The 12726-nt window shown below is 38.7% G+C and overlaps 1 protein-coding gene across 1 annotated transcript in view; it reads left to right on the forward strand.

The window, feature by feature from the left end:
* The window catches only part of zgc:77375 (uncharacterized protein LOC402927 homolog), a 52991-nt gene extending 43900 nt beyond the window's left edge, over positions 1-9091 (forward strand). The window contains exons 5-8 of the mRNA XM_043707977.1: positions 792-825; positions 2395-2569; positions 6455-6643; positions 8441-9091. Of these exons, the coding sequence (XP_043563912.1) occupies positions 792-825; positions 2395-2569; positions 6455-6643; positions 8441-8831 (789 nt within the window). The 3' untranslated portion in view covers positions 8832-9091. The remainder of the gene's footprint in view (positions 1-791; positions 826-2394; positions 2570-6454; positions 6644-8440) is intronic.
* The last annotated feature ends 3635 nt before the right edge of the window (positions 9092-12726 follow it).

Raw genomic sequence — 12726 nt, forward strand, 5'->3', positions numbered from 1 at the left:
CTGAAACAAAGTGCTCAGGCAACTTTCTTTCTTTGTCTCTGATTGATTAGTTGCAATGGCCAAAGCTCAGATTCAAGCTTACCAACTTGGGAGTGAAAGTTTTTCAAGCTGAAGACGTTTATCTCAGATGAGATTTATTTAGATCATACTGATGTACACTAGTGCCCACCTGCTGCAGTGACAACACAACATGTGCCTGTCATTTTTATCATGTATTTTATTTCATTAATTAGTTTCACGTTTAGAAATATCACCCAAGAATTATTTCTAGCATATCTGATTGTTTGAACAGGTATGCTATAAGTTTAATACAATACTTATACTGTCAGGGTACTAATTAAACTACTGTCACTGTTTAGAGAAAATGTTTAGTAAAACTGACCAACCGATCACCCCCCATTTACTTAATTAATGCCTGTATTCCTCAGTTCCAACACCTATTTAGTCCACTCCTTTTTCAGACTTCCCAAGTTAAGCCAGCACTGTGTTTAGCAGTATTCCATTGAGCTGGACTTCATGATTGTAATTCAAAATAATTAATATTGCTTCACAGTTAATGTTTTTGAGGGAATTAAGTCATTTTAACAAAGTTGCTTTGTTGCATAACTAACATCATTCAAAGTTGTTTAATTAAAATTAAGAATGGACTGTCTGTTTTGTAACTGCAATACATTGTACATTATAATTGACTGCTGAAAATGTCTCCTGAATAAAAATTGTTTGTGTTATCCTTGTCCTGAACTAACATGAGATTAATTAACCTCTTGACTCTAGAATGTTTTGTATTTCAGCCATCTCTGCCTGTGAAGCTTCCTAATATTGAAGGTAACTCAAATGTATCTGATGTCTGACATATGCCTTGCTTGCATTAAATGACAAGGTCTTAGAGTTCATGTCTATTCTGATTGCAGCACTATTGTAAAAAAGTTTAACTTTGCTTTGACAATGCAAGTATATAAGTAAAGTCCAAATACGGCATCAGAGCCTAACTTGACACCAAAATGAAACTGAATTCAACTCTCTGGAGAACAGTCAAACTCCTGAATCAGTTTGGGTCTTGGCACTTAATTGATAATCTAAGTTTAGAATTGCTTTGCAGCAATGCTGAACTTGAGTTGAATGCACCCATAAAGTTGCAAGTCTATTGTGTCCATATGGAAGAAGTAATTTAAGAAGCAGTTCTGAAATACAATTAGCTCTTGCTTTTATTAATTTCACCTTTTATTATCATGGGGCGAATTCCACATAACAATACTCAGTCAACGCAGTTGCCACCATATGCGTTAAAAGACTGATTTTTAAATGATATTGTGTTAAAGTTGATGGACAAAAATGGTTTTAAACTTACAAATCTATGGATTTTTCTTGTATTAGTGAGAAGAAGTTGTTGGTCATCTGCCATTTTCTGCCAGAAACTTGTGGGAGAAGGATCAAGGACATACCCTCCATGTTCAATAAATTTAGTATAAATGCCAACTATATCAATGCTAATTCTGCTCTAACAGCAAAATTAGTGGGAATGTTGATAGTACCATAGAGGTTTTAGTGAATATATAAGTCTTGGAACTCTTCCAAGCCACTCACCATTCTGACTTGGAAATATATTTCCATTCCTTCAGTGGTACTGGTTCAAAATTCTGGAACTCTATCCCCTAATGGCATTGTGCATCTATTTGAATAAAATGGACTGCAGTGGTTCAAGAAGGCAACTCACCATCACCTTCTCAAGGGCATCTTGGGATGGGCAATGATTACTGGCCCCAACCAGTGACACCCACATACCATGAATAAATGAAAAACAATTTTTTTGTCTTGCTCCCATGGTTGACTAGTTAATTGGCTGCTTCAGTTTCTGTTCTGAAATTCTTTGGTGGTTCTTTTCAGCTTTCTTACTTTTCATGTTAATCTAAAACTAAAAGCTTTTCGTTTTAAAATTATATATTTGTATCTTTGTGCTGATCTTTTAAGGTAAATCATTACAGATTCAAATTTTGATATTAAATGCGGGAGAGAAGGTATTCATTTCACATTCTTGAACTTTAACTATCTGTCAGTATTCCATTTCATAAGTGTTGCGTCGAGATGTTGGTTCTCCCCCTAGTGGCTAATAGATGAGCATGAGCAACAGTCAGAATTGCACATCTATGCCTTCATAACATTTTGACTTGTTACCCTCTTCAACGTGTTGCACAGGTGCCTTTGTTTTGTGTGATTATAGCCTGAGTTTGATCTGCAGTGGATAATGATTTTTATGTTACTGACATACATTGTTCACAGCAGAAATCTCAAAGAGCTGAGCCATTTTCCTAAAGCATTTTCTTAAATGTTACTCTGAGTGTTTTCCTGTGCTGCCATATGTCTTAATTAAAGGTATTTTCTTCTTCGTTTCTACAGCCATTATCCTGTTATGTGAGCCTATCCAGTGGGAAACACATCTCCAGTTGATTATCGATGTCCTCTTGACTGCTGGAAACCCAGAGAACATTCCTCAGAAGTTGCAGTACCCTCACATTCCTGTTGTGGCTTGCAATACCGATTTGCTGTGGGTAGCAGAGAGCAAATCACCAAGGTATGATAAGGCATCCATAGAACATAGAACAGTACAGCACAGTACAGGCCCTTCAGCCCTCGATGTTGTGCCAGCCTTTTATCCTACTCTAAGATCAGACTAACCTACATACCCTTAATTGTACTATTTCCATGTGCCTATCCAAGATTCAATTAAATGTCCCTAATGTATCTGACTCTACTACCACTGATGGCAGTGCACTCCACGCACCCATCACTCTGAATAAAGAACCTATCTCTGACATTTCCCCTAAACCTTCCTCCAATTACCTTAAAATTATGTCCACTCGTGTTAGACATTTCCACCATGGGAACAAGTCTCTAGCTATCCACTCTATCTATGCCTTTCAACATCTTGTACACCTCTATCAAGTCACCCCTCATCCTTCTTTGCTCCAATGTGAAAAGCCCAAGTTCCCTCAACCTTCCTTCATAAGACATGCCCTCCAGTCCAGGCAGCAACCTGGTAAATCTCCTCTACACCCTCTCTAAAGCTTCCACATCTTTCCTATAATGAGGCGACCAGAACTGAATACAATATTACAAGTGTGGTCTAACCAGGTGTGGTCTAACAAGTGTGGCTCTATTGAGCGCAGATTAACCTCGCGGCTCTTAAACTCAATCCCCCTACTAATGAAAGCCAACACACCATATCCCTTCTTAACAATACTATCAACTGGGTGGCAACTTTGAGGGATCTATAATCCCAAGATCCCTCTATTCCTCCACACTGCCAAGAATTCTGCCTTTAACCCTGTATTCTGCATTCAAATTCGACTTTCCAAAATGAACAATTTCACACTTTTCCAGGTTGAATTCCATCTGTCACTTAACAGCCTACTTCTTTATCCTGTAAACAAGCCTCCACACTATCCACAACTCCACCAACATTTGTGTCATTGACAAACTTACTAACCCACCTTTCCACTTCCTCATCCAAGTCATTAACAGAGTCATAGAGATGTACAGCATGGAAATAGACCCTTCGGTCCAACCCGTCCATGCCGACGAGTTATCCCAACCTAATCTAGTCCCACCTGCCAGCACCTGGCCCATATCCCTCCAAACCATTCCTATTCATATACCCGTCCAATGCCTTTTAAATGTTACAATTGTACCAGCCTCCAGCACTTCCTCTGGCAGCTCATTCCATACACGTACCACCTTCTGTGTGAAAAGTTTGCCTTTTAGGTCTCTTTTATGTCTTTCCCCTCTCACCCTAAACCTATGTCCTCTAGTTCTGGACTCCCCCAATCCAGGTTAAAAACAATGACTGCAGATGCTAGAAACCATATTCTGGAGTGGTGCTGGAAAAGCACAGCAGTTCAGGCAGCATCCGAGGAGCAGTAAAATCCTTCAACAGGAATACCCGGGGAAAAGACTTTGTCTATTTATCCTATCCATGCACCTCATAATTTTGTAAACCTCTATAAGGTCACCCCTCAGCCTCCGATACTCCAGGGGAGACAGCCCCACCCTGTTCAACCTCTCCCTATAGCTCAAATCCTCCAACCCTGGCAACATCCTTGTAAATCTTTTCTGAACCCTTTCAAGTTTCACAACATCTTTCCAAAAGGAAGGAGACCAGAATTGCATGCAATATTCCAACAGTGGCCTAACCAATGTCCTGTACAGCCGCAACATGACCTCCCAACTCCTGTACTCAATACTCTGACCAATAAAGGAAAGCATACTAAACGTCTTCTTCACTATCCTATCTACCTGCGACTACACTTTCAAGGAGCTATGAACCTGCACTCCAAGGTCTCTTTGTTCAGCAACACTCCCTAGGACCTTACCATTAAGTGTATAAAGTCCTGCTAAGATTTGCTTTCCCAAAATGCAGCACCTGGGTGTCAGTGTGACTTGGCTTTCAGCCTGGGGTTTCTTCCTCGTACAGCCTGCTTTCATTTGCTCCCTCGCCACACCCTTATCTTTTTCCCTCTTTCTCTTTCATTCCTTTCTTTCTCCACCTCCCCTCTATCTCCCTTCTCATTGTGTTTCTTTGGCCCCTTTAATTTCAAGAAAATAATCCATGGGGCTTTGCATGCAAAAGTTTCCACTAGCAAATTCCACCTTCAGACTTGTATTGCCTTCTCCAGTGGTGCAACTCTATTTTCCTTCCCCCACCACCACAAGCCAATGCATTCCCAGACCTGGCCCTCAGACTCACTGCCACAGCTCCAGGTTAGGAATTGTTTACTTCTCCTCCAATCACAGACTGGTTCTTTCCCACTTTCCCTGCTGGTAAAACTGTCGCAGAGTACACTCGAGAGAAAGGACCTCTCATTGGATGAGCAGCTCCTTGCACCAACTGATACAAAATATAAATAAAACAAAAATAATTTCAAGAACAAACTTCCTCTGTGCACCATTTTGTCTTGATCATTTAAGATTATGCAATTATTGATTGAGAATCCTATGAATCATGTAAATCCATCTACCAGTGAAACAGACATCAGGCTGTGTCAAATCCTCTGGCCAGCTGTATGTTGGAGGCTCATGATGTATATTTTTTCCTAACCGTTGTTCCATTCTGGAAAGATCCCACGTTTGGAGCCTCATCTTGCCAAGTATGCCTTTGTTGTGAATTACATCTTTGTAACACACAATGGAACATTGGTTACAACAGCCGAGCTATTGTACAATAGCTACTGCACAGTTACCTGTCAGTGGGTTCATTTTTCAATTCCTAGATTTTAAGAGTTGATTGAGCAGGGAGAGGGGAAAGAAGTGAAAAATATTTGATGGCAGTGGAAAAATTCTGAAGAGTAAACTGCATGATGAAACATTTAATTTCTCTATGATAAGCTTTCCATAGTAAAAACTATCAGTATTGAAACAGAAGCAGTAGTTGGAAGTGTACTTAAGGCCCTGAGCAAGATGCCACGTGTTTTTCTCCTCTTTCTGTTTCTTGCTCCACCTAAAATTGCAGGTACATTAATGTTTCATATAGAACTTAGATAGCTCTAAAGGTGGGATGGGGTTAAGGAGAGGTTAGTTATATTTATAAGGTAAATGCAACATCCGTATAAGTCAAGGTAGTGCACTTTTGGAACTGATGACAAGCACAGTAAATCCTGAATCAGCTGACTCTATACAAGAAAATAAATCTGGCTATAGATTATGGCTATTGCACTGTGAAGGTATTAAAAATGGAGAGAACCCACCATAGGGAGAATTTTATGGACCACCAATAAGAGGGAGAAAGGAGTCACCCACAAAGTAGGCCACCATGCTATCATTGGCACGTTCTCAACTTCATGGCCTCACCATGTTTTTGAACATTGGATGGTCAATTTGAGGCATTGAGTTGATTAACTGATGTCTGATTAAGTGGCTCTGAAATAAGGACCAATCTTACCTATTACTGTTTTAATTTAACAAGCCACCTGGACCCCCATGAATAATAACAAGCTTGAAATGAGCAATGTGGGGCTGTACAGTACCCCCAAGGGGTCAAAGTTCAATGCAGGCAAGACGGGTTGAATAGTCTATTTCTGTGGTAAATATTTGACTTTCTCTATAAAAGTTTTTGCTTCTTTATCGCTTTCTCCTTATTAAAACACTGGTTAAAATCTGCCTGTTCGATCAAATATTTAGCCTTAATATGGCTTACTTGTGTGACTTTTTTTGTCCTGATTTGTTTACTGATTGTCCTGTGAAGTACTTAAGATAATTTGTAATTTTAAAGGTGCTGCAAAACTGTTGGGTTTTTTTTTGTTTCTTCTTTTCCCCTTCTGCAATAGTTTACTAACAGGGTGACCAAGTGAAGCAAATTTCTCACAGGACAGAAGTTGAACTCACAGTTGACAAGCTAGTCAGCAATTGGACGAGAAAGTAATTTCTAACATGTGATTTTTGACTTTTCCCTCTGGCCTAACAGGTTCGGTCATGGAATATTTGTACTGTGTCTTGAAAACATTTACAAGAAAATCACTGGCAAAGATCTTAAATATGAGCTGTTAGTAGGAAAACCAAATGAAATAACCTATCATTATGCAGAGTGTCTCATAAGGGCTCAAGCTGCTGGAAGAGGATGGCGGAAACCTATTCACACACTTTATGCCATTGGGTAAGTGGCTACGTTATGGGGAAAACCACAATTTGACTCAAAATTCTAGAGGCTGAGAAAACCTTTGTTTTTGCTAAATATTTTCCTAACTAAAATATCTTGTAATCTAATATCAATACTGCCTCAACCCTTCATATATGTTTGATCAAATCACAACTCTTGCAACTCGCTGTGTTTTAAAATTTCTCATTTTGGGGCAGGAAGTTAAGAAGTTGGGGAGCACAGCCCTGATTTGATTTTGGGTTTTCAGCTATTTTTCTGCCATTGCTTCTTGTATATTCTGCTCATGCCAGTGTAGTAATGTATGCCATTTTTAAACAAAATCATTCACGGGAAGTGTGTGTCGTTGGCTGCGTTAGCATTTAATGCCCATTACTAGATGATGCCATTGAGAACGTGCGATTGAGTGGCCTTCTTGAATTGAAGTCCATTTTGGTGCAGGTAGACCTATAATGCCACTGGGGAAGGCGTTCCAGGAGTTTGACCTAGTGAGATTGAAGCAGCAGTGATACATTTTCCAAGTTAAGATGGCACATGGATTGGGGAGAAATTGCAGGTTGCAGTGTTCCTGCTAGTTGGTAGTGGTCATAAGTTGGAAAGTGCTGTCTAAGGAGCCTTGATGTGGAAGCCTGGGTAAATAACCAACTTTAAATCCTGATATTTTTGCCATAGTATCCAAATGAATATTTAATGCCACATTTGGAGATGGAGAAAGGGACAATAAGGAAAGTGAAATGGTCTCAAAATAGGTAAATAATGTTGATTACAAATTTCATATAGATTCCAGATCATTAAGAATAGACCTGTCTTTGGTGAACTCTGAATCCTTGTCAGTGAGGAATAGGAAGTGGCATTTAAATTAGAGTGCTAAATGTTTGGTAAGAAATTTGTGCTGCATTTGGAAAAGCAAATCTTAGCAGGACTTATACACTTAATGGTCAGGTCCTAGGGAGTGTTGCTGAACAAAGAGACCTTGGAGTGCAGGTTCATAGCTCCTTGAAAGTACAGCCGCAGGTAGATAGGATAGTGAACGCGTTTGGTATGCTTTCCTTTATTGGTCAGAGTATTGAGTACAGGAGTTGGGAAGTCATGTTGCGGCTGTACAGGACATTGGTTAGGCCACTGTTGGAATATTGTATGCAATTCTGATCTCCTTCCTTTTGGAAAGATGTTGTGAAACTCAAGAGTTCAGAAAAGATTTACAAGGATGTTGCCAGTGTTGGAGGATTTGAGCTATATGGAAAGGTTGAATAGGGTAGGGCTGATTTCCCTGTAGCGTCGGAGGCTGAGGGGTGACCTTATAGAGGTCTATAAAATCATGAGGGGCATGAATAGGGTAAATAAAGTCTTTTCCCTGGGGTGGCAGAGTCCAGAAATAAAGGACGTAGGTTTAGAGTGAGAGGGGAAAAATAAAAGAGACCTAAAGGGCAACTTTTTCACACAGAGTGTGGTATGTGTATGGAACGGACTGCCAGAGGAAGTGGTGGAGGCTAGTATGATTGCAATATTTAAAATGCATCTGGATGGGTGTATGAATAGGAAGGGTTTGGAGGGAAATGGGCCAGGTGCTGGCAGGTGGGACTAGATTGAGTTGGGATATCTGGTCGGCATGGGCAAGTTGGACCAAAGAATCTGTTTCCGTGCTATGACTCTAAAAATTGCAGAAATAAAAGAATTTCACCAATCGAAGTGGAATGCTGGGTGGCTGCAGAAATTAAAAACTCTCTAATTTGTCTTAATGTTGTCTTGCTGATCTCTTATGAACCGCATTGAAGATGTGAACTAAAATTTTTTTAGGGATAATCCAATGACTGACATCTACGGTGCTAATCTATACAACCGCTACCTTGAAGAGGCATCTTCTAGAAAAGGCTCATGGTTACAAGCTAAAGCTGCTGCAGGAAAACAAACAGCCACAGTTTCCCAAGATGAGGCAGTGGATGTAATAGCAAGTGAACTGACACCAGGTTCTGCTACTTGCTGCAAGTCTGTGCTGGTTTGCACAGGTGTGTACAGTCCCTCTAAAGGTGCTTTAGTCAGCCCAGAGGAACTTACCACAGGGGCTGTATTTCATGGGCACAGGGACTTCAGGTTTGACGCTGATTTATCTGATCCAGACTATATTGTACCAGATATTGATTCTGCTGTGGAACTAATCTATGAACTGGAAAGATATGTGCCTAAGTAACCTTTTTAAAGGAAGTAAGCCTCTACTTATATGCCAAGCTTACAACTGGACCTAGGAAAAAACGGATTTTAAAAAATTATAAAAGCAAGTTGCCAAGTTCAGTCCAAACAGACACCAAATTGTCTATTATACTGTGTACACCTGTATTTATCAATAACCCCGCCCTAACATAAGTCTCAGTTTGGAATAATTGTGGCAAACTGTTAACTTTTTTTTCTAATGGCCATTCAGTGAGATCAGGTTCTGAGCTGTGTAACTTGCACAGGTACTGATCCCACTACTTTTATGAAAGTGTACGATGTGTAATTTTTGAGTCTACTGTATAAGCATTTTGTTATTATTTAAAAAATTTCAGCAGACTACAGCTATGTGGTTTATTTTCTCTTCACTCCTGCTCTGTCTAAAAAAAGTTTGTGTTTCTGTTCCATCATATTCCTAAATGAACTGTGGCTGCTGGTTTCTACATCTTACAAAATATGAACATGCATGTAACTTAGTTTGATCCGCTACAATTATTAGTTGCAAAGTAGGGAGAACTAACAATCATTTACTGGAACTTCTATTAAACTCAAACTTATCCTTGAGACAGGAGTGAGAGAACTATATTTTCAAACCGGTGTATGAAATTGTTTACTAATTTAGCAACGTTGCTTCAGTATTATTGACCTTAATGTTTGACCTTAAATGTTCAATCATTACTCATAAAATCTCCCCCTCAAATCTGAATCATTCACATTTAGGTGAAGGATTTAGAACGTAAAACCAGTAGAACAAACCTCGGTTGGTGTCTGTACAGTTTTCTACTTTTCTCTTTTAATGGTTAGATAACACAATACAATTTTACAAATCAATTTTAATTATTCTTTTCTAAAAGTATAGTCTGTTTTGTTATTAATATTTATATAAAACATAAGGTAGTAAATAGGAGCACAAGTAGGTTATTTGGCCCATTAAGCTGCTCCATCATTCAACCTGAACATGGCTTGGATCCTCTATTTTAGAGTCATACTGTGACTCTCTCTCTATACCACCTAACACTTTTAGCCTTCAGAATTTTTTATTTTTCTTTCTTAAATATATTCAGTGATTTGGCCTCCACAGCTTTCTATGGTAGAAGCTTCCCACAGGTTCATCTGAGTGAAGAAACTTTTACGCTTGTCAGTCTTGCTCTGTATCCTGAAACCCCATAACTGTTTGATGTACAGCTCCCAGCCAGGGGAAATCATCATCTCCGAATCTAGTCTGGTCAGCCCTGGATGTTCTCAAGCTTTTACAAAACAGTGGTTACAACAGTGTGGAAGTGAGAAGATGGATTTTAGTTTAGGAACATTAAATGTTCTGTTAATTTATCTTTGCAGTTGTCTCTTGCACACAACTAAACATTTTCAGCCTTATCTTTTCTGGCTGCTTGTAGACATTGGTTTAACAATAAATTAACTGAATTTGAAAAAATAAAGTGAGTTACATGTCATTTTTAGCATTCTGTTGTCAGAAACTAGGTTTAAAAAAATGCATATCATTCAACTGCAATAGTTGGTTTTAAATATTTTGTATTGTAAAAATTCTGCTTACCCCTGTAATTTTTAATAATGCTGTTTAAGCACTTGGTTTACAAATGAAAGATGGATATTGTGCTCGCACAGAATTGTTGACTGCCAATTATCTATGCGCTTGGCAACAATGAACAGGCTAAGACTATCACTGTTTTTCTTGTCTTTAGTTACAGTGAAACTACTGTCCCAGACTGTAATACTAACTACAGTTCTGTTCCTGTTTATCTTCTAAAAAATAATTGCCATTGCAATCCCAATTCCTCAAAGACAACAAAGCTGGCCAGTGGTTGCTTGATATTCTAAACATGCTGCATAGAGGCTACTTGACTGACAAAGCACAAAACAAACAAGCCATTAAGGGACTTGACTTTCAGCCTGTCATTGGGTGGGAATGCAGGCAGACGGGTGTTAAAAGTAGTGCTGTTAGTCTGTATGCCCTGGCTCATTCCTCTCCCAGTCCATTTTCTTATAGGCAGGGTGAACAAACAGCAGGCTTCCAGCAAGCCTCAAGATCACTGGAGGTGAAAAGGAATGTAGCAGTTGTTTGGAGATGGTTAATGGTGTTAGCACTTTAGACAGAATTAGGGGCCTTCTGTGACTGCCTCCTTGCAGCAGGAGTTAGAGTTTCCCATCCAAATCCCCATTCCAGTAACCAACTGCAATAGTGACTTGTCTGCAATTGCCATTTTCAAAATAAAATGTTGGAGTGTGTGCATCTCCATTTGAAGAATTTACATGGCCCCTGCTGCTGATTGCCAAAATAGAATGGAAAGCCTACTATGTGGCTATTAATTTTGCACTCTAGGAAGAAAAAGTGAAGCTAATGCACATTCTGTATATTCTGCAAGTTTCTGTATATCCACTTTTGTATGATGTGTTATGTTGGGTTGGGATTAGGTTTGCACCATCAGGATCAAATATTTGATTATTTACATTTCTTTCATTAGGAACTGGATGATGGATTGGGTAAGACACCTTTTTAACCCCAGCAACTTCGACTCAAATTCAGTCCAGACTAAGGAGATGAAGTTGCTATGTGAAATGTGATTTGATGGGCTCAACACAATCCCTTGCAGATATGATACTGCATTAATATCTGGCTTTAAATTTGATATTGGTAAAGTGACCAAAGTCCAAAGATGATTGCTGTAAGACAGAAAAATGCCACTCATGCAGCAAAGAGTCCTTTTCAAATTAACCAAAGGTGCATTGAGGCCCTATAATAACATGCTGTTGATTCCATTCCTCAGAAAACCATGATTTTGAGCACACAAAATTTGGGAAAAAGAGCAGTATTATTTAATCCTTGAATGAAAGCAAAATACTGTAGATGAAGGAAATCTGAAATAAACTTAAGTTTGAACAAGTCATATCAGACTCAAAATATTAACATATTTCTCTCTCCACACATGCTGCTCGACCTGAGTTTTTCAGCTTTCTTTGTTAATCCTCAAAGATTAATACATTTTGAACATGCAACAAGATTCCAATAAATTTAAAACAAACAATATGTCTGTGGGGGAAAATAACAGGTTTTGATTTATATACTGTTAAAACCTGGAATTAAATTTTCACCTGGTCACTTTACAGGATATCCTGTGAGGACCTGTAAAGGTTCCTGTGTTTTCTTTCCTTATATATAATAATCTTTGAGCAAACAAAAAGGCTTCAATTATAAAATATCTTGCATAACTTAAATCCATCCCAAAGTATTTTGCAGTCAATTAAGTAATTCTTAAGTATAGTCATTGTTGTAATGTGGGTTAAACAAAGACTTTCATAGATTTTATAATGTTAGTAGAAGCCAAACTAGGGTTTTGAGAAGTCTAGGAAATCAAAACAAAATTATTTTTTGTGTGCAGCTCAGTCTTATCAGAACAACTGTGGTGTGCGTTGTCAAACCTTGAAAAGGATGACATTTAATGGTTAAGAGCTATTACAATTCAATTTATTGCAGCTGGATATGCTGTTTCACTATTAGTGTGCTCTAGCAAACAACACATTTCTTTCTCTATATCAGTTTGGCTACATGTAGGTAGGATACCTTCATTCCAAATGCCAATTTAAATCTCTTCTAAAGAAACATCAGTGCTTTCCCTCTTCTTCTACACTCTCCCATCCCCAGCTTTCTCCAGGTCAGATCACAAAAACAGGCCACAAATAAACATTCAATGTTTAGCTTCATTCTTCTCATTGCTTTAATTACTTTTTGTCATAACTTACTCCCATAGAAGTAAACCTTTGACAATAAACAATTTGACCTTCTAAAAGGATATGTTGAGGTAGCAGATGACTGCCCTCTTAAGTTTGTCATATTCCATTGACCAATGCATCTATGTGAC

This window comes from Chiloscyllium plagiosum, chromosome 18, assembly GCF_004010195.1.
Source record: "Chiloscyllium plagiosum isolate BGI_BamShark_2017 chromosome 18, ASM401019v2, whole genome shotgun sequence".
Lineage (NCBI taxonomy): Eukaryota > Metazoa > Chordata > Chondrichthyes > Orectolobiformes > Hemiscylliidae > Chiloscyllium > Chiloscyllium plagiosum.